Source organism: Populus trichocarpa, chromosome 8 (genome assembly GCF_000002775.5).
Source record: "Populus trichocarpa isolate Nisqually-1 chromosome 8, P.trichocarpa_v4.1, whole genome shotgun sequence".
Classification (NCBI taxonomy): Eukaryota; Viridiplantae; Streptophyta; class Magnoliopsida; order Malpighiales; family Salicaceae; genus Populus; species Populus trichocarpa.
Window position 1 is genome coordinate 10,417,094 of NC_037292.2, and position 22,799 is coordinate 10,439,892.

General features: G+C 33.2%; 3 protein-coding genes across 4 annotated transcripts; 1 reads left to right on the forward strand and 2 right to left on the reverse strand.

Annotated features, from left to right (window-relative positions):
• Positions 1-985: 985 nt before the first annotated feature.
• Positions 986-4,954, reverse strand: LOC7473401 (thermospermine synthase ACAULIS5). Its single transcript, XM_002312490.4, has 10 exons — positions 4,611-4,954; positions 3,510-3,576; positions 3,292-3,386; positions 3,089-3,191; positions 2,355-2,443; positions 2,076-2,232; positions 1,907-1,982; positions 1,748-1,806; positions 1,378-1,514; positions 986-1,287 (listed from the first exon to the last, which is right to left on the reverse strand). The coding sequence occupies exons 1-10, from the start codon at positions 4,754-4,756 to the stop codon at positions 1,200-1,202; spliced, it is 1,017 nt and encodes a 338-aa protein (XP_002312526.2). The 5' UTR covers positions 4,757-4,954; the 3' UTR covers positions 986-1,199.
• A 4,074-nt stretch (positions 4,955-9,028) lies between these two features.
• Positions 9,029-13,211, reverse strand: LOC7473402 (amine oxidase [copper-containing] alpha 2, peroxisomal). Its single transcript, XM_002312491.4, has 5 exons — positions 12,379-13,211; positions 10,557-10,941; positions 10,352-10,465; positions 9,472-10,010; positions 9,029-9,379 (listed from the first exon to the last, which is right to left on the reverse strand). Exons 1-5 carry the CDS (start codon positions 13,191-13,193, stop codon positions 9,178-9,180), a joined length of 2,055 nt encoding a protein of 684 aa, XP_002312527.2. The 5' UTR covers positions 13,194-13,211; the 3' UTR covers positions 9,029-9,177.
• A 5,539-nt stretch (positions 13,212-18,750) lies between these two features.
• LOC7473403 (heat shock 70 kDa protein 8) lies at positions 18,751-22,055 on the forward strand. 2 transcript variants are annotated; one of them, XR_008059968.1, is made up of 3 exons: positions 18,751-18,983; positions 20,126-21,930; positions 22,038-22,055. XR_008059968.1 is itself a non-coding variant. In XM_002311583.4 (2 exons), the coding sequence occupies exon 2, from the start codon at positions 20,128-20,130 to the stop codon at positions 21,844-21,846; it is 1,719 nt and encodes a 572-aa protein (XP_002311619.1). In that variant the 5' UTR covers positions 18,751-18,983; positions 20,126-20,127; the 3' UTR covers positions 21,847-21,974. The 2 variants fall into 2 exon arrangements, 1 of the variants encoding a protein (XP_002311619.1); XM_002311583.4 differs by lacking the exon at positions 22,038-22,055 and having other exon boundaries at positions 20,126-21,974.
• The last annotated feature ends 744 nt before the right edge of the window (positions 22,056-22,799 follow it).

Below are 22,799 nucleotides of genomic sequence, written 5' to 3' on the forward strand. Positions count from 1 at the left end.
TTATTTGGTGATAAGATATTTTAAAAATTTATGAAATGATGTGTAATTTTATATAATTTATTCTATAATATACACACACACATTCTAAGGCTTAATATATGTGTGGTGTCCTTGTGACACTATTTCTACGTTTTCGGTCACGAACCCGAGATAGATTTTGGTAATGAAAGTAGCTTATTACATTTGAGAGGGGGCACAATTCACCATGGTTTTCTAGTTTATTTTTACTGTATTGTTATTGTGATTGGCATACTGCTACGTAAATAGTGATGAGTTAGAGATATATAATAAAATACAATAAAAAGAGAATCACAGGCTCCGCCACCTCTAGCTGGCAAGCTCGTTGCCCCAGCGCATGTCTTGGACTTCTGAGCTCCGCTTCCGTCAAAAGATAAAAGATCAGAAAAGAATCCTGCGCACAACACATTTTCCGCACGAATCATTTTTTCCGTATTTTTCTTTTCTGTGAGATCTGAGAAGGCAACCACAACAACTGCTAAGTTCCCAAGCTCGATTTTTTTTCTTTAATTTTAATGAGAACAATAGTAAAATCACCCTCCCAATTAACAAATTAATTTCCAATGTCAAAATAATTTTTTTTTTCATGTTTTGATAACTAAAATAAAATACAATTTCAAAACTCATTTTTAGACTGACACGGTCTAGAACCTACATCCATTATCATTCATGATCCAACTTCGACATCTCATTTGATTTAAATATGTTTTTCTATGTGGTAATGTCACGATTAAAATTATAATTATAATGAAAAAACATCATTTTTTTTTTATGTATTTTCATTCTGATCATAGTTTAAAATGGGTCATACTGAGTAGGCAAACATAGATTTACTATTGTTGATATTGCCAAGTCGGTGGTAACAATTCCCATTGCATTGTTACTAGCCACTCTTGACAATTCGTGAGTTCTTTGGTGTCCGAATCAGTTCTAAACATATACTAGAAAAGCAATTTGAAACGAAAACAAGAGCAAAGATCCATCCATTACGATTATATCATTCCATTAGGTAAGTAAACAAGCAAAAGTAAAAAAAAACATAACATACACGATTTAGTGGATAAAAGACAAAAACATATAATGAACCAGAAAAGAGTAAGTTTTCAAAATTATGTGCCGCTTGCATTCTTAATTCACTTTGTGCTTTTGGTTGGGGCTCCTTCCAATCCATTTCTTATTGATTATGCTTGATTCTGTTTTTGAACGCTGCCATGCCCATAAATGAACCTGGCTGTCCCCTCCGTGTAGACATGAGTTTCATTGTCAAGTCTGCCGACAAGTAATGCTCCATGTAATTAGTCAGTGCTTAATTATAAAAGAAAAAGGTAGGAGGAGCAGAATGACACATGTGGGCCTTACGATTTTCGAACAGCTTTGCTTAAGGTTGAGGCTGATGAAAATGTTTTGCCGTCAAGATATCTGTTTTCCCCTTTAATTCTCTGTTTGATTCTGCTGTCTGACTCATCGGCACTCAGCGTAAATGGAGTATCTGAAGCCTGCCAATAATCAATAATTACAACAGTGACTGAACTATCATGGGAAAGACAAATTGCGTAGTCCTGATATTATTAAAGGCCTAAAAAAGTTTGTAGAGGTAAATTTGCAGGAAACTAAAGTAAGTGCTAATACTATTTAATTCAAGTGATCAGCCTAAGACTACAGGAATATTTCAGAAGACTGGAAAGTGGTGAATTTGTTTTTAAAACAGAAGCTGTGTTTGGTATAATACCATGACCCATCCCCAAGTATCAGCAAAGGAAGGGATATGAGCTGAATAAGGCACCACATCTGCACATAGGGAAAAAAAATTGGCCAGGCCATTTGGTTTCAGTTTTCTTGGTTTATGAAAAAGAAACAAAAAGTTGGCAGGTACAAACATTTTACTTACATTTGAACACCTGCTTTAAAGTGTTGCAGATACAAGAGAACACTTCCGTATGGCTGAAAATTCCAGCAGGCCCTGCCTGAAAAGTTCACGAGATATAAATGGTTATTTCTTCTATTCTCCCTCTTCCCCTCCGTCTCTCTCATTTCCATAAGCAGAGACAAATCGATACCTGAGTGACAAATATGCCACCGCGATTGAGTTTAGGCTTGACGGTGTGTTCATAGAAGGATTTGGTGTAAAGTTTGTAACATGGGCCTCCCTCTATTGGGTCTGCGAGGTCTCCTATGATCACATCATAGCACTCCTTTCCAATTTCTAGCTCAGCTCTGCAACATTTCACAACATGGAAGAACGATCGAGAAGAAACGAAATTAATTATGATATAAGTAGCATTTTTTTTCTTACAATAATGATAAAAATAACTTAAACATAGAATTGAGAGTCAAACCTGGCGTCGTTGATGATGACCTCAAGTCTTGGATCACAGAAAGCTTCTCTATTCACAACCAAGTACGCCTTGCAGAAGTCTACCACTTCCTGGTTACATGATATAGATTCGTGTTACGAGCTTTAAAATTTTCCTGTCCATTTCCTTACATTACATGGCACTGAAAAATCTTTGATCTTTGATCACACATGGCTTATAATTAATTTGTTTAATTTTTTGTTGAACTGGGATTTTCTTTAATACATTGCAATTAGTGGTTAAGAGAAGGCAGAGTCCTGTGTTCACTGGCCGTGAACCTAAACGATTTGCCCATTTCCCCAACGTGGCTGAACGACAAGTCATAATCAATGATGGGACATGAGTAAGACAAGATTACAAGCTTCGATTAAGAACAAAAAGGAAGAAAAATGAGATGCCAAAAAGAAATAAAAGGTATAAAAATGAAAATGTCTTTCCATTTCGTAAATAACGAAAACATAATGATGGTAAATAGTCATTTTCTTGAAAAGCTTTTTTTGGATAAACTAAGCCAACAATATAATGTTATCCCCTCTATATGTGGGACACAGAAATAAAAGGATCAACGGTCAAAGAAATGTAATACTGATAATTTGGATTCATCAAAGGGTGGCTGAATGGGCACAAGTTAGCTTAGTTGATGAAACATGCAAGGTAAAATATTCCTTGTATTTGAAGTAGAAAATTTAAAATATACATATATATATTTGAGTTACCTCATCAATGTCACACATGACAACCTTCACCGCTGTCTTGTGTCTTAGTATTTCTCGTGCAGTGGAGCCTTCACCTCCTCCCATAATAAAGACTGTCTTAGGACTGCAAACAAACGTACAGTTGCTACAAATTGAGCACCGCTAGAGAACCACACAGGACTTCACAATCCTCCATACCAACAAAGAAAATAAAAGGTAAATACCTTGAGTGATGAAGAAGTGCTGGATGAACAAGAGATTCATGGTAGATGAACTCATCCACTTCCGCACTTTGAAGCTTTCCATCAATGATTAAAGCCTGTTATGCAAAACAAAAATAATTTTATCTTACACGAGAAAATTATTCAATTAAGGCGTTTGTGTGTGCGTGTAGCGTTATTTTTTCATAAAAGTGGAAGTCTTTTTTTAAAAAAAAATGGACCTTTCCAAACGGCTTTGTGTCTAATAGTGCAATGTCTTGATACCGAGAAGCCCCTGTATGCAAAATACTGCAACAAAAATAAAGATAGATGGTCAATGCTCGAACATGTGAAATGAATCAATAATGAAAGGGGAGACTTAGCGGCAAAGATGGTAAGTTTGTTCCATTTTTTAATTAAATAATGTCTCGCTTTTCTCAGACCAACCTTTTGAACAAGTGATCTTTTAATTAACTGTTTCACTTTTAAGGTTACTTCATGTTTTATTCTAATAAACAATCGCTATATTTACTAAGAAAAAGAAAAGGCTACAAGGTTGTAAAGCGTCGAAGCTTAAAGGTGATCAACCAAATCCATGAAACGACAATAGGGTACATGTCAGAGAATACTTTCTACGATAGATACAGATTATATCTACAAATCGTCTTTTAGCCTAGTAGCTTGGTGAATCAGATTCGAGTAACTTTAATTTTCTTTTATGCTATGTGACGAGGGATTACTGCTGTCATTATATATATATACCAAAGCCGTTTAGACCTTAACCAAAAAAGAAGAAAGAAAGAAAAGAAAACCACCACTATTCTATAATTTTACTTTGTCTCGCACAATAAAAGATGCAGATTAATTCTTTTTTGATTAGTATGCAGGAAGCTTTGCCTCTGATGCTGTCTCGAGAATTCCGTCGTAAACTTTGTAGAAATAAAACATTTTTCACCGAAAACCCGGCACTATATAAGAGAGAAGAAGCGATTAAAAGAAGCTGGTGCTTTTTTCCGTAATATATTGAAGGAGAGGGTATCCCTGGACCTTGAATCACGGCGGCCTAGAGCATGCAGGGTAGGTATTTTAGTACAGCGATACGCATTCTTATATATAGAAAGGGAAATTAGGTTTGCCCTTCAAATTAAGAGCATAAGAATTTTATCCTCTGGAGAATTTAAGATAAAAAGAGAGAAGGTAAGAAAATGTAACGATATTTAAAAAATAAAGCCTAGTTACGAAAAGAACCGGTGAAAATAGTTTGAAAATCGAATGTGACTACACCATATTAATTGGTGAATTCGAACCATGATGTTAGAGCAGTTAGTGCAATTTATATGTACCTATTAAGAGCAAAACACCATCTCAAGTTCTCTTCAATCTCTTCTTCATACCAACAGCTCTTCCTATAACCATTCAGTGATGAATGGGTTTTTCCATTCACACCATTTCCATTGCCAATGCCATTAGAGCAAGAAATTTCACCCATTTTTTTCTTCTATATCGCTAATTAAGCAAGCCCGAGAGAGAGAGGGAGGGAGGGAGGGAGGGAGGAAAGAGGAAAGAGGCAAGTGAAGGATGGAGAGAAATGTTGGCTTAGCTACGCCATATAAATAGGAAGGTGGCAGGAAAATCGAAAAGGGTTATGATTTGGTTGTGGTATGAAGAGCTAGGAAAATCTATCGAAGTGGGTGTGTGCACTTAGTACTGAAAAGGAGAGCTATATACAAGATATCCTCATGGATTTTCGTAAATAGTTGCATACAAAAGTAAAGAAAAAGTGGAAAGTGTGTGATTTTTTGCTGGCGTGGTTATGTTTATCTAGCAATGTGGTCTTCGATGTTAATTTTTACCTTCCCGCATAGTACCAATAAATTCACTGATCACATTCTTGCACATACGTGATGATCTTTTCATGTGTATGTTCATTCATTCATTCATTTATATATTACTATGGATAGATTACGTGAATGACTATGTAGAGCTACGTACTAGCTAATCCTCCTCTAGCACCTAGTGTGAGGCTTCAAATTAAAGGCATTGCGAGAGAAAATGCCTTTAAAATCGAATCATGTGGAGTACCTCTGAGGGGGTGCTCAATTTGGTTTTTTCCAAATGAAATTTATATGTGTTGTCGTTTATATATACTGTCGACGATCCCAGTGTAGAACCATACCCCATCACAACTTTCATTGCTTAATTACAAAAATCAGCATTACAATTCAGAGCAGCTACCACCTTCCAATTTATTTATTATGGAAAATTGAACATCTGTTTCGTTAAAACCAAAAACATTTTTTTTAAGGAAACCATTTCACAAAAAAAAAAAAAAAAGGCATTGCGAGAGAAAATGCCTTCAAAATTTTACAAAAGCATGCTTGGAAATGTCTTATGTGGCGTGCATGTATATTGTATTAATTGGACATAGGATGGCGGACTTCCTGGATTGTGAAGTGTAACTGCAACTGTATGCATGCATGGTAGATTTGAAAAGAAAATGAAGGGAAAAGGAGTCCAGGAAAGGATAAAAGATGATGATTAGTAAGAGGTGACAATTACCGAAAATTCTGGCCATATTCTTTTCTTCAGAAATGTGTGCAAATCTTGGTTGGACTTTGGAGAGAGAGACGGGGGCGTGCAGTTGGAACCATCATCACATTCTCTTGCTTCAAAAGATGAAGGGCGTGCCATGCCAGGCGCACTCATAATCACCACCATCACAATCGAAGAACATCAGTCCACAACTGATCCAGCAACATAAAATCTTTTCAACCCCACCATAATAATAACAGACAATAACCCCTCTTACACTATTGAGTTCACCATTTACCTTTATATACATGTATTTTATCATGCCTGTTTTGCCAGGTGTCAACCCTTCATCTCATCTTTTAACCCCATTACGCGGGGTCCAGCACAGGTAATATTCGCATCAGCATGATGTGCCCTAAGGAATAGGGGGCAGACAAGAGGGTCACGAGAAGAAGATTGGTGTTCTTTGTTTATGCCGGGCAACTGTTATATGAATTCAAAGAGCCATGGAATTTGGAGGGGTGATGATGGATTCACCCACCTCTTGTTTTGGAAAGCTATGATAGTCTCAGTGTGTCTTAGGTCCCAAAGACCAAGAAGCTTTTGCTTCTATATATGTCGCCATTCCTCAAATCTTTTGCTTGGTTTGCCCACCCCACGATCTGTGAGAATTATTATACCTGGCAAGCTTGAAGTCACTCGATCAAGTAAAAAATCTTACTTTTTTCAAAACAAAAATGAAAAAAATCTCAAGAATCGTATTCTTTGCAAAACAATACAATATTTTCTCGATTATCCTCTATGTTGAGTGCTATAGCATGTGATAAACCCTATGTTTTAAGAAGACAATACACTTTATAAATAGAGAATTTCACGAAATTCTCCATGTGCTATGTGCCATTATCAAAGCCCGTTAATGTTATTTAATGACCAATATTGTAGTAATGTACTAAACTGGTTAAGTATTATTAACAAAGTTTGAAACCATTTAATAATTATAGTCTTAAATATATGTAGCAGATAAAATATTAAATACCATATGTATTCTTTTATGACATCTTTCTTAAAATAAAATCTTGACGTGTTTCTTTGGCTACTCAAAGAAAGCTATATCTCATGTTAAAATTTTAAATCTAACCTTTCAAGCCTGTATAAATATAGGAATTCCCTTTTAAAAAATATTTTCCTCAAATATTAAATCTTCGTAAAAGAAAAGCTTTCAAATTTATAAGTCTTTTCCATCAAATCAAACACAATATCCTATAGAGTTTCACGCTACGAGGACAGATCAAAAAAAAAATTAAAGCGTCCATCAAACCATCTATATCTATCAAGCCAAAACAAATCATGCAAATGAAGTGTCCATCAATCCACCCATCAAGTCAGGCAAATCGTGCCAAACTCTTGCTGCATTCTTGCGAAGCCTTTAGAATTTGTTTGTATAAGTGTTTTGCCGGGTGTTTGTAAGAAAATTATTTTTTTATATTTTTAAATAATTTTGATGTGTTAATATTAAAAATATATTTTAAGAAATAAAAAAATTATTATTTTAATATATTTCTAAATAAAAATATTTTAAAATAATTATTATTATAATATCAAACATTGTCTAAATCTTTAAACCATTAAAAATTTGAGTTTTCAAATAATTCAAAGATCAATTTGATTTGATAATTGAGTGTTTTTGTTTGGAATATATTTTAAAATTATGGAATCATTTACCAAATTTATTCTTGATTTTAAAAAACCTATTCAAAACATATACGAAAGAGAAATGTGTTGATGATATTAATTTTTAATCAGTCAATTTTGAAGCAAATCACACCATTTTTAGAGTGGCTTATAAATCTATAATTTTAATGGATTATAGAACTCGTTTATATTACTTTAAACTTCTTGAACACTAAAATCGAGTAAATAATGTTGAGATAATTTTATTTTTACTGAAATCTTAATTTTTCAAACAGCATGTAAATATTAGATATTTTTTCTTATATCCCTAATCTCAATTATAGAATCGCAAACTACTTACCGAGCCGAGTAAAGCATGTCAAAGTTTTAATGCATTCTTGCGAAGCGTTTCCTTTGACTCGCTAAGATTTAGCCTCCAAGTAGCCTCACAAAATTCTTTCTAAACAAGGCATGTATTAGAGATTGTACTTACATCTCAAATCGAAAATAGTTATTGTCTTTCAGGCACGAAAAGCGTTTTTGTTTGTCTTAAACTTTCTAAGTGGAACAGCGACTTTGTGACGGGACAACAGGTCAATAGCTTGAAGCAGTGTTATTACCCGGACCGGCTGGCAGGTTGATCTGAGAGCTAGACCGGTTTGGTTTTGTTAAAAAGTCAGCCAGTGCAATGACCCGATCAAACCCGGTCAACCTGTGACCTGGACGACCCGAGCGATACCCGGTTTTTTTTTAAATGTGGGATTTAAAACCTATCAGTATATATACTCTATATTTTCAAGAAAAAAATTATATTTTTTTAATGTGGGATAAAAAATATTTTGGTTTAAATACTTCAACTTAAAAGGATAATATAGTATGTTTTTAATGTAGTATTTGAAACCTGTCAGTATATATACTCTATGTTTTCAAGAAAAAAGTTATGTTTTTTCAATGTGGAATAAAAAACTTTTTTGATTTAAATACTTCAACTTAAAAGCTTAACATAATATCTTTTTAATGTGACGTAAAAAACTTTTTAAAATATTTTTTAAAACTTTATTATTTACAATATGTATAACCTATATTTACATTGTTTTTGTCTTAACTTTTTCATATAAAATATTAAATTTTAATTTTTTTTTAAATTTTTTCGGGTTAATCTAAATTGACCCATAAAACCCGAGATCTAGCTTCTTAGCCGGATCAACCCCGAGCCGAGTCTAATACTCTAGTTGCTTTAATTTAGAAAATTCACATTTATTACTGTACATGACTAAAAACAATTGCACGATGCAATCTGGAGAATGGGACGGTTGTCGCACAGACACCTAGACGCAAACTAGAGGCAGGGGAGACCGCCAAACTCGTTTAAGAGCTGGGCCAGCTTCGATCCGAGCTTAAGTCAGGCCCGATCTATTTTTTCTAGGTCTGGATCTTGCCTATCTCAATCAATTGTGCTGGATCCTGAGCTTGAGCCTGGCCGGCGACGGGTCTTGGGCTTTCTGCTCCGAAACCTATTGTCTTTCTATACAATTTAGGAATGTAAAACATTCAGGGATGAAAGAATTATATCCACGTTATACATTACATTTATTTTCGAAAGAACATAATCCCGTAAAATTGGTCAGAGATTGAAGGAAGGAGGAAATGCATTGTCGATGTTTTTGCATGGTTCTTAAAACAAAAATCCATTGAATTCGTAAGTTGCTATGCTCTAGAGCAATTGGACCAATTATCAGGTTGGGGTGGTCTGACTTTGAGCACCGGGTTGCTCTCGAAAAAATTAGCTGGCCGGAGCTCAAATCCACTGCTAAGAGTTGTCATTACCGGAAAATCTTCTTGGTATGGCACATGGTGAAATCCCAATGTGTACCACAACACAATGTCTTTATTTTCTATTTCCCTATTCCTGCATTAACAAGAAAAGTCGACACAACAATGTTAGTGTGACGATTGTTACGTAAAGTCAACAAATCAAAATTGTTGGTATCTGGCGTGTACCTGAGGCTCCATCTTGCTAGGGTATCATCTCCTCGGCTTTGATCAACATAAAGCCCTCCCGCCCATTTTTCAGACTTGTTATATGGGGTAATCCATAGATTGTATTTGGTGAAGGCTCCCCGAATTTGTGCATAATCATCATCTGATAAGAGGGGGGCCGCAACAGACCCTGGGATCAAACGGTAGCCAATGAAGTTTCCGATATTGGTCCTCTTGTTTGGATTAATCACTAATAGATCTTCTTGTGCTACACCGAGCTTAATCCTTGCATCAGACTCCGTTTTAGCTGTCTCGCTCACAACCCTCCAGTAGCTCCTCCTAGGCGACCGGTGATCGGTCACTGGGGTCATTAGCAACTGGGACCTGACAAATGAGTTTGCATCGCCATCCACATCAAGATCAAGATGGTAAGTAAAGAAGTGGTCATGGTTTGCACCCAGGGTATTTTCTGCTAACAATGTACCATAAGCTTCCTCTTTTATTTGATCTTTATGGGTGTACATTGATCCCCTCACTTCAAGCAAACCAGTCAACCCAACCTGCACGAAAAATATGAACCAGAAGGTCATCCAAGAACATTATTGTCATGCTAGAGGTAATCAAATTATGTTGGCTATAGAAATCTGCTAATTCTAATCCATCAAGAGAAAATATCATCTTCAAGAGCAACATATTTTGTCAACAGAATCAAATACGGCGTTTTCATTTACGCAGGTAACGATCACCACGAAATCACAAGAATATGCAAATTTTATCCTGTGTAGCCTATGTTAGAACCAAACCTAGCTTTAACGCAATGGAACTGTGATCACAACAAATCAATTTTGATGCTAGATTAGACATCAGAAAAACAAGCTTCCCCATTTAATGAGTTTATTACCGTGACTTTGATTGAGCCGCTTTGCTTAAACTCCCAATCATTAACGTAATCGTAGTTGCCAACAGTAGACACCATTCTTACAACCAGGGTCACCTCTGGCCTAACTTCTCTTATCTGCACCACCACCATTTAGTTTCAGACAAAATTATCGCAAAATTAAGCCCACTGAACAAACCCCAAAAACAAATTAAAAAAAATCACTAACCACTTTGCCTGGTATAGCAGCCTCCGTATGCCGCCACATTACGTCTCCAGCATACCTCTCAAATATGCAAAAGATATTAGGCATATTTACAGGCGTCCCATTGTGGTCTGCAACATAAGCGTCCATGAAAACTGCATTTTCCGGACAGTCCCTAAGTGGCTCAAGTGGCACTGCACATAGGCCATACCCATATTCACCAGCATCAAAAAATACTCGATAGTACCACTCTTCATTTAGGTCCATATATGGCACGAAGACCTCTGACAGGAACCCTTGATACAGAACTTTACGAAACTTTTGCTTCTGGAGATCAAATATTGATGCCAAGGATATAACTGGGCCCGCTCGAGCATCGAAGCTCAAATGAAAATCCCAATTGGCCCACCTGATACATAGTATGGTACCATCAACCCAAAAGGAAATTCGATGATTTAAATAGGAATAGAAAATAACAGTAACAAAATGGGATTGATGCAGAGTAATTCCATAACTTTAAATGAACTATTTCATCGGGCATTTGGATAGTGCAGAGAGGAAACTCTGTGAGTGTTTTTTTTTCCAGTAGCTTTGTTTTTCAATTTATTTTTCAAATTGTTTTTTATTTAAAAACAGAGTTAACAAAAATATAAAAGCTAACTAGTCAAAGGTTGAAGGTCTCACACTTAATAAAAAAAATTAAAAAACTACGTCCATCATAAATTAAAAAATATTTTAAAATCTCAAGAATAAATATATCTACATATCTAAGAGTATGTTTGGTATTGCGGTAGCTGTTGTAGTTGTGGTTTGAAAAAAATTGTTTTATAAAAAGTACTTTTAGTTGAGATTGGTTTGAAAAAATAGATATTTGGTTAAAACTGTGGTTGAAATTGAGGTTGAAGAAAAAATAGTTTTAACGTGTTTGGTTAAAAAAATGCTTTTCAAATTGAGGTTATATATATATATATATATATATATATATTAATGATTTTTAACTTAAATATTGTAGATTTAACTAATGTTATTACATCATGAAATAAATAATATTGATATCAAATATTTTTTATTATTCCATTAAACTATATGCAATGTCATTACATACAAAATCTATCCAACAAGGACTATATTTTTCATGGTTTCTTAAGCGCGCAACAACAAAAACTGAATTTTTTAATTTATGTAGTGATATTAAATAATAAAGATTGTGATATCTTTATTATTAGAATTGCGATCAAATTCCACAAATGTTACGTCATCATGCGATATCTTTCTAATTTATGTAGTGTTATTAAATAATATTAAATACTAATTTTTCGAGTACAACATAATTTTTTTAAAAAAATTTACAATTTCATTACAGTACGAGTAAATTTAATTTACCTTAAACTAATTTTTTTAAAAAAACAAAAAAAAAATATTGTCCACGATTAACTGCACTGGTGTTGTTCGGAAAAAAAAAACTAAACTTTTCTCATTGATTTTTTTTTAAAAAAAAAAACTGAACATTGCAACAGTGGAGCATGGCTCCACTGTTCCAAAAAATTACCATGAGAAGCATTTTTGCTGCTTCTCCATTCCTGCGGCTGGGCAGCAAAAACTAATAGGTCCTGCCAAGTAAAATCAGGTTTGTTTCATTTACCAAACATAAAAATGTATGGCTGCGGGTAAGGTTTCATTTACCGAACATAAAAACGTGTGGCTGCGGGTGAACCTCACCCGCAGCCACAAAACCAAACAGCATCTTACTATCAGCAATATCTTTTTAAGCAGCTTGCAGCATTATCATAAAACTATCGTATCGCTTTCATTAAAAGAAAACTTCGTCTGTTGTCCGTAACCTTACCTAATCGCGTGTCCATCTATTGTGAAACTTGGGCCGTCAGATTGGTGCATCGAGATTCCTTTCAACGGAGATCCAAAAGGTGGTTTTTGCGATGATTCCCTGTAGTCGGTCCCGTCAGCCTTTGGCATAGGCACAGTTGATCTATCTTTAAACCCTAAGATCTTCATTTCCTCAAGATCAACGGTGACAGTAATTCCCTCAATTGGTCTCATATACAAATTCACAGTCCCGTCTAAATAATTACACAGGACCCTGACTACCCTTTTACTCCTTCTCTTTTCTCCATACCAACCAATAGCAAAACTCGTACACACAACCTCTTCAACCTTGAGCCCTCTCTTTCTAATTGACTCCAAGAACGGAGTATACTTAAACGGCAATGCATTGGCAGTTCCTTGCTCTTCAAAAGTGAGCAGAGGGTACCCATAACCGCCGTAAACTCTATCAGAAACAATATTGCGGACTGATAAGTCAGCGATAATTTCATGAGTGATCTGGTTTATACGTGCTATGATAAATGCTTGTCGAGGTGGGGTTCTGGTAGCAGTGCCTTCCAGCCATGAAAGAATGGCAGTTTTGGTTGGTTCTTCGAGGCCTACATAGTGAAAGGCTATGCTGTGGTTTGACTTGGGATACGAGTTATGAACTATGGATTGAATTTTGGTGAACTCGGTTGGGGTTAGGGGATCCAGTGGGTGTGTGTAAGTTGGCAAAATGGAGAGTGTAGAGAGGAGAAAGAATATGAGACTCTTGGAGACGGAAGCCATGGATACTAATGAGGACATCCTTGAGCCCAACCGGACTTGAAGAGCCATCCCATGGTCACCTGTATGGTGAGGAATATTTAAAGCTGTTGTGTAATAATAAAAAAAAAAAACGAATTTTTTAAAAAGAAATAATAATTATTAATAGCCAATTAAAAAGGCAACTTGTCACGATTTTTAAGAACACTGTACCTGCGTTACGTCTATTAATTTTTTAAAAAAATACTTAAATTTTCCTAATATTGTTTTCAGTGAAAATAAAAATGTGAGGAGTTTGATATAATCTGATTGACTTTACGAACTCAAAAGCAACTCAGATAATCCGTGAAAATATAGTATGAATAAAAAAAATTAAGATTATATTTTTAAAAAAATATTAAGATAACAACATATTGGATTAACTTTGATCAACTCAAGTTAACATATCAAGTTCGTGATCCAAATTACGAGACTATGATAATTACATAGAGAACAAATTATAAAAGCTTGATTTTCAATCAACTCAATGTTGAAGGATGAAATAAAAAAAATAAATTAAAAAATAACCCGAGTTAACTTGTCAAACTCGCAACTTGGGTTATAAAACCAAGATGATCCCATAAAAAGAAAATTGAAACAAATTACGTTCAATTCTCAATCAGCCTAATATTGAATGATGAGACTAAAAAAAAATCAATTAAAAAAATAACATAAAAACAACTCAAGTCGATCTGTCAAACCCATGACCTGGATCATGAAATCGAGATAACCTCATAGAAAAAAAATAAAAAAGTAACATGATTTAACTTTGATTAACTTGCTAGATATGTGACCCTAGTAATAAGACTAAGATAATTCCATGAAAAATAAATCAAAATAAATTATGAAGCTCAATTCGCAGTCGATTCTGCGGGACTCAATATTTAATGATGAGATTTGTAAAAAATTTAATTAAAAAAATAACAAAAAAATAAGCCAAGTCAATACGGGTTAACCCGTTAAGTATTTTTTCCAAGTCTTGAGGCCAAAATTACCTCACAAAAATCAAATCGAAATAAATCATGAAACCTAATTCTCAATCAAACACAATATTAAATGATGAAATTGGGGGGGGTTAAAAGATAGAAAAATAACAAGTCAACTGGATTAACATGCCAAACTCATGACCCGGATCATGAGACGAGAATAATCCAATAAAAAATAAATTCAATGTTGAAGGACGTGAGACCGCGATAACCTATTATAAAAAAAAATTGACTTGATTTAACGGAGGTTAAAATATCAAAACCAGCGACTCTGGTCTTGAGACCAGGACATCTCAATAAAAAACAAATCAAAACAGTTTAAGAAACTCAATCATCAGCCGGCCTAATATTGAATGATAAAATAATAATAAAACATTTCAATTAAAAAAACACAAAAAATGAATGATCAAACAGGAAAAAAAAATTAATGAAAAAAAAACACAAAAACACAACCAAGTCAACTCGAGTTAACCTGTTAAACATTATTCTCGGGTCATGAGATCGAAATAACTTAATAGAAAGTAAATAAAACAAATTATGAAGACTAATTCCCAACTAACTAGATATTAAAAGATAAAATTGAAAAAAAAGTTAAATAAAGAAAAAAACTCCAGCCAACTAGGTTAACCTGACAAACCCATGATCTGTATCATGAGAGTGTGATAACCCAGTAAAAAACAAATCTAATAAATGATAAAAAAAAACATTGATTAAAAAAAATCAAAGAATAAAAAAAAAGCAAATGTTTTTTTATTAAGTATTGTTGGGGAAGACTTCATTATTCATCATCTCAGACATTACCGTGGATTTTCAGTGTAAAATTTTATGTTTTTTCAATTTGGTCTTCAAACTTTTTTTATGGCGATTTAGTCATAATTATTTTAATAAACAAATTTAGCAAACACAACCAGGTAAATATCCTGTCTTTTGAGATTAAATATCTTGATCTGCATTTGTCTCCTGATTTTTCAAGTTTTGTTTTTAGGTATCGTTAATGATTTTTTATTTATTTATTCACGCACATAATTCTCGATTTATTTTATTACATGTATGCATAAATTTTTTTACTTGAACTTGTATTTTTTAAACTACAAAAATACATTAAAAAAACATGTATATATAATTTTTTTATAGAAAATAAAAATATTTAACCCACAACAAAACGCTGATAGATAACTAGTTTTTATTCTATTTTGAGGGTGTTTTTTCAAAAAAACATTTTGTATTCCGCTTCGATATTATAGATTTCATCCCTCTCTTTTTATAGTAACTTAATAAAATAAATCAAAGAATAATTGCTTGTAATTTTATTTTTCATTTTAACATACTTTTCTGTTTTAGGTATTTCTATGGAAATAAACAAATTATTTCTATAAAAAAAATCACAAGTTATTTTTTAATCAATCGAACCTTAAACTAATTTTTTTTCATATCAAAACAACCCAAAATGTCAAATGGTCTGCTTAAATTGTTTGAATAAATCCCAAATCACTCTTCAAGGATAAGTTTGTTTGGAGAGACGTTGGAAGAGGAGTGAAGTATCTCTCGTAGGACCACACAACATGTCGGGTAAAGTATTATTTATTGTTACAGTACTTTCCTGTCTATTTTAGTGTATTGTTAAATAAATTAAATTAATTTAATATTGTGTGTTTGGAAATGCGTTTGACTTAAAAAAAACTTAAATTAATATTTTCAACAATATTAAAACAATTAAAGATAAAAAAATATTTTAAAATAAAAATAAAATTTAAAAAAACATCACATCACAATACCTAATACATACTGTACCTGATAAGTATCAACCATTCAACATTTGACTGGGACAAAATTGACGAACATCAATAATAATAATAATAAAAACATGGTCGATTTAGATGGGTTGAATCGGTTTATGATTGAACTGTCATGTGTGAGAGGTAATAAAAAATAAAAAGAAAAAAAATGCGCCATCGGACAAGTTTTCAACGAACTGGTCACATATTTCGTCTTTTAATTATTTACACGTGATCCCACTACTATTTTAATAATTGATTAGCTCCCTCGACTTAATTTGTTTTTTAACATGGTCCTTCCATCATAATTCCGTAAAAGTTTTCTGTTAATTGAGGACACATGTCAAAAATATAGAATTTTGTGTTTGAAAATTTGGAAAAAAATAAAGGAAACTTAAAAAAAATTAAAAATATTACAAAAAATTAAGAACTACAATCTTGAAAATTACTAGCAAATTTGAAAAAAGAATAGATTGAAAAGCATTTTTAAAAAAAGAAATGGGTTTTTTTTAGATATTCTTAAATTTAAAAAAGAGAAGAATGAAAATATGTTAAATAATCATTCTTTATTGAAAATTTTTATTTATTTATCCCTTTTAAAAAATTTTAATGAAAAAAATAAAAAAAATTGAAAATACAAAAGTCATGCTTTGTAAAAAATAATATTTTTTAAATTATACCTGAAGAAATTAAAATTTACCTTTCATTTAATATTTAAGAAGGAAAACAAAATGAATGAATAAAGGTGATATTAAACATTTTTATTTTATTTTTCTCTATCGTTGCGAAATGGTATTTAAAATATTCCATTTATTTTTAATGACTTTTTGAAATTGATCTTTTCTGTATTCTTAAAAACGAGAATATACAGGAAAAATAGTAAATTATGTCTAACTATTTATGACTTTATTTTCCAAAAATACAAAGTCAATGCAATTTTTTATCCTTACAAACTCAACGTTGAATTGGTAGATATTGAAAATGTTAAAGAATAAGTTACTCGATGAAATATGATACTAAACTTTTCAAGTATCGATTATCATAAACTATAAACTATTATTAATATTTTGTTATTGTTTTATAATGTAATAATGACTTTATTGTCAAAGGTTTATATCAGTGACTATAAATTATGATAATTAAAGATAACAATATTTTATTGACAAGTAACATCCTTTGAAATATATTATTTAAAAAAATATATATTACAATGTAAAAACATTGAACTAAATATAGAAGATAAAATAAAATATTTAAAATATATGTGTTTTTAGTCTTTCTTCTTATTATTATTTAAAAGGAAACTAAAAGGAATTGTTGAGATGTCTATTAAACCATTCTGAAATAAAAGATATTTTTTTCAAGTTTGTTGAGATGTCTATTGGACCACGACTCAATAAGAAACTGTGACTATGGTGGTGATTTTAAGTGTTTTTTGTTTAGAAATATATCAAAATAAAAAAAATTTATTTTTGATATCAACACATCAAAACAATCTGAAAACATAAAAAAAAATTATTTTAAATAAAAACAGAAAAAAATTCAAAATTTAAGAAAATGCAATTTGTATCATATTCCCAAACGAGAAGTTACTTCTTATATTATATGATAATTAAATAATTTATATTATACATATGCAAAAAAGGAATGACATTTTCATGTAAAAATAGTATAATTATAAATTTAGTCAAAATTTTTTATTATAGGTACTGTAGAAGTAGTAAAATTGTATTTTTTTTAATTTTTAAAAAATAATTTTTTGTTATATTTTTTCCTTATATTTGGTATTTTTATCATCTTGCACTTGGCCTATTTATCACAATTGTTTTTTCTAATCTTCATTTTTTGCAATATTTTTTTATTTTTTTTTTCTTTATACTTTTTTTTAAAAAAAATATTATTTTTTACTTTTTACACTTTGAATATTTATCGCTGACATATCTATATTTTTTTTTTGTTTTATCTCTATGCTTTTATAATTTTTTTTATTTACACTTTAAAAAAATATATTATACAAAGACTAGAAAAATAGTGTTTCATTATAGTAATTGCAACATTATTTTATTTTTCTGTTATGTTAAAAATTAGATTAAGATTTTACATATTTCTATTAACTCATATGATCTTTATTGTAGTTTATTAAATGTATACATAATTTTTTTGATTTATAATTATATTTTTTTAAAAAATAAATTTGAAAAGTTTGCGTATTTAATTTTTTTGTTAAAAAAATTATTAGCAAAGTATGAGTAATAACTAGTAATAACAAAAACTTAAAACCATTTTACTAAAGGAAGTTATTAAAAACACAATTGATAGATTATAATAATGAGTAATAAGGTTATTTTAAGTTATTAGATGTTTTGTTTTTAGAGGTGTTTTAAAATTGAATTTAAATTGAAAAATATTTTTTAATATACTAATATAAACAAAAAATTTAAAACTATTTTTATAATTTTTAAATAAAAATTATTTTTAAAAACATGATCCAAAACAACATCAAACAAAAATTAAGCAGTGGAGTGGTAATAACATACAAGTTTTGTATATTACAAAAAAGTCTACGCTGTTCAAAAGCTTTATCGTGTTTGTTTAGAAATGTAGTTATGATTGTTTTTAAAGTGTTTTTTACTTGGAAATGTATCAAAATAATATATATTTTTTTATTTTTAAAAAATTATTTTTAATATCAGCATATTAAAATAATTTAAAAACACTAAAAAAATATTAATTTAAAATAAAAAATATAAAAAATTGAAATGTTTTTAAAATTACTTTTAAAATGTAAAAATAAATAGGCTGTGAGTCCATCGAGGAAAATCTAGAACATGAATGGGACACCTATGACCTAACCACCTTTGCATGCTCTCTCATCTCATCAACCAGATCGTCTCCTTCTCGTTCCTTCTATGCTGTTTGTCTCTTTATCTGTTCCTCTTTACTTGTTAACTACAACTCCTTCCCTCGCTGATCTCTACTATCAATAGCAAGCAACCTCGCATTTCTATTTGTGATATTCTTGCGCATATATATAATATTTTCTATTAAGAATTACTAATCAGGTTAGCATCTCTCTAGCCAATGATCTTTTTTTTTTTTTTTTAATTTGCACTGATTTTTGCTTCTTATTTTATTGTCCTTGAAGTAAATGATCACTAGCTTTGGCTTGCTTTTGTTTGTTGCCAACATGACTTCTCATAAGAGATTTCCTTCTCTTAAACCAATCGAATGCTTATGCTTCCTCTATAATGTCTGTTTCAGCTATCAAGTGATATTGGAATTCCTTTTATGTCATTTTATAGATTGGTTTCGGGTATTTCATCGTTTCATGTCGATTTACTTGTTCAGATGAAGAATGTCTTGCAGGTGTTTGTTGAAATACCGACGCGAACTATATTTTTTTACAATTTTTAAATGAAGCTGAGTTATTGTTTTCAGCCTCAAATTTGAATTTATTCTCAAGAACCATTTGCTAGGAAACATCCGATTATTTTTTAGGTTTGCAACTGTACTCACCAGAAATTAACTGTGCCCGTGTTCTTTCTGTCTTTTTGGATAGTCGGTTATATTCCCTGTGTAGGAAGATGGAGGATGCCCGGTGTGGTAGTTGAATTAATGTACATTAGGTTTATATGGTGGTAGAAATCAGTTATAGGGATAGTAGTATGCACTACACACTTTGTTTGACTGAGTACGGTGTCATTTTCTTGTACAGTGTAAATGACGATGTCTGCTTGTGGAAGTAATGCACCAAGTGCTAAGCATACTCTTGCGTCCCTAAAGGTTCTCCGGAAAAAAAAAACGATCCATTGTAGAACATTTTCATGTTTGGTGAGACTGTTTTCTTAACTTTTGGGTGTCTGGAGCCCAAATGCGCTCAGTTTATGTAACTTGAACTGGAATTAGGGAGATAGTGCTTTTCAAGTTACCCTCATCTTTTCCAGTTTGTAAATCTGTGGGGAAGGTGATGGTATTAACTTAAATTATCAGAGGTGTATTGACTCGCCCATTGCTCCAAAAATAGGACATAAACATGTATCATCTTGATTTTGTATAGAAAACTTAATTGACAGTTGCAGTTCTGACATTTTTCCTTAGCATCTTTGTATTGCATATATTTTTTAGGTAGTTTTTATAACTGATGTTTATTACTCTGTTTTCAGTTCCTGACGAGCAACTCCCTTATTTCTTTGTCAAAATACAGGAATGGCAGAACCACAATACACAGTGGCATCTGACAGTGAAAGCACCGGGGAGGAGAAATCTTCATCAGCTTTTCCAGAAACTGCCATTGGAATTGACATTGGGACTTCACAGTGCAGTGTTGCAGTCTGGAATGGCTCCCAGGTAGAGCTCCTAAAGAACACCAGAAACCAAAAGTTGATGCGATCATATGTTACCTTCAAGGATGAAGTCCCTTCAGGTGGAGTCAGCAATCAGCTCTCTCATGAATATGAAATACTATCTGGAGCTGCAATTTTCAATATGAAACGCTTGATTGGCAGAGTGGATACTGATCCTGTGGTTCATGCAAGCAAAAGGCTTCCATTTTTGGTGCAAACTTTGGATATTGGTGTTCGCCCATTTATTGCAGCTTTAGTGAGCAATGCTTGGAGATCCACCACTCCCGAAGAAGTCCTTGCAATATTTCTGGTCGAACTAAGAGCCATGGCCGAAGTCCAGTTGAAGAGGCCCATAAGAAATGTCGTACTAACCATTCCAGTGTCATTTAGTAGGTTCCAGTTGACACGGATTGAACGTGCTTGTGCCATGGCTGGCCTCCACGTCCTCAGGTTGATGCCTGAACCGACTGCTGTGGCATTGTTATATGCACAGCAGCAGCAACAGACTGTACATGAGAATATGGGCAGTGGAAGTGAGAAGAATGCCCTTATATTTAACATGGGGGCTGGGTACTGTGATGTAGCTGTTACTGCCACTGCTGGAGGAGTTTCACAGATTAAGGCCTTAGCAGGAGCTGCCATCGGAGGAGAAGACATGCTGCAAAACATGATGCAGCATCTCTTACCAAATTCAGAGAACCTTTTCCTCAGCCATGGAATCAACGAGATCAAATCATTGGGGTTGCTTCGAGTAGCAACTGAAGATGCAATCCATAGGCTCTCTTCACAGAGCAGTGTTCAGGTGGATGTTGATTTGAGAAATGGATCCAAAATATGTAAGGTGGTCACTAGGGAGGAATTTGAGGAAGTGAACCTGAAGATATTTGAAAAGTGCGAAAGCCTCTTAACACAGTGCTTGCGTGACTCAAAGGTAGACATAGAGGATTTGACTGATGTAATACTTGTAGGCGGGTGTTCATATATCCCAAATATAAGAAATGTTGTCAAGGGTGTATGCAAGAAGGAGGAACTGTACAAAGTGATAAATCCATTGGAAGCTGCAGTGTGTGGGGCAGCGCTAGAGGGAGCAGTTGCATCAGGAATCAGTGACCCTTTTGGAAGTTTGGATCTGTTAACAATCCAAGCTACCCCCCTTGGCGTTGGCATTAGAGCAGATGGAAACAGCTTTGTCCCAATCATACCTAGAAATACGACAATGCCAGCAAGGAAAGAGTTAATATTCACAACCACCCATGATAACCAAACCGAGGCTCTAATCCTCGTCTATGAAGGTGAGGGGACAAAGGTGGAAGAGAATCATCTTCTGGGCTATTTCAAGATCATGGGAATTCCGGCAGCACCCAAAGGAATTCCAGAGATAAATGTGTGCATGGACATCGATGCCTCAAATGCACTTAGAGTTTTTGCTGGAGTGGTGATGCCAGGGACGGATCAGCCAATGGCACCGTTTATGGAAGTCAGGATGCCTACAGTTGATGATGGGCATGGCTGGTGTGCTGAGGCCCTGAACAGGACTTATGGTTCGACTCTTGATCTAGTTACCGTGCAGAAGAAGATGTGAAGTCGAGGGTGACTCCAGATGGAGCCAGTCGGAAAGAAAAGTTGTTCTTACAGAACCGTGTCTTGCTGCAAGGCAATAATACATGTAATTGTATAGTTACTTTAATTTAATATTATTTTCATGCGCAATTTCAATCTTTTTAAATTTCTAGCTACATGTTTGGTAGAAAGGCTTCCACGTTGACTATGCAGGCTTCTATACGAATCACGGTTCATGCAGGCATTTCTCATCTGCTAAGGCCTCTTTGTTCATCCTTGCACAAGACCGGGTATAAGTGTTCATCTGAATTTACGTGGAAATTTTAAAAGATGAGAACAAGGACTATGACGAATGCACAACGCTTTATAACCATCGTTTGGTTGCACAGACTGATGTGTTGTTCTGGGGTGCGGGTGCATACGATAGAGTAGCTATTCACGCCCTACAGAGCCAGCAATTGCGCGTAATATATTACGACTAAATTCTTGTCAATATTCTGCGCTATTCCAAATTCTGTGAGAAGGTAGTGATGCAGGTGCTTAGACAGTCAAAATACTGAAAATAGTAATAGGTAAGGATTTTATTTATTAGATTTATTTTGTTTCCCAGTACAAAAGATCCTAAAAAAATAGAGCAGATGCATAATTTCCAATGCTAATTAAGAAATCAATCATGCACTTAAAACCTCTGGATCTGTGACATTTATCTGCAGCAAATAATGTAACCATACATGTCCTTTTTGCTTCGTGTGGAAAAATTTTCAGGTGGTGATGCTTGTATTATTCATCGAAGAAATAGAGATAACCTCCCATCCCAGAAACGAGTAATCGATTTCCTCACAAAGGACATGAATTATGCAATTTCATTAGCCAGGGACTATGATGCCAATATGGAGGTTTTAAAAGCACTAAGTGGAATCAACGTGGGTGTAACCATTGGGGTTCCAAACGAGGCAATTGCCCATGTAGCATCCA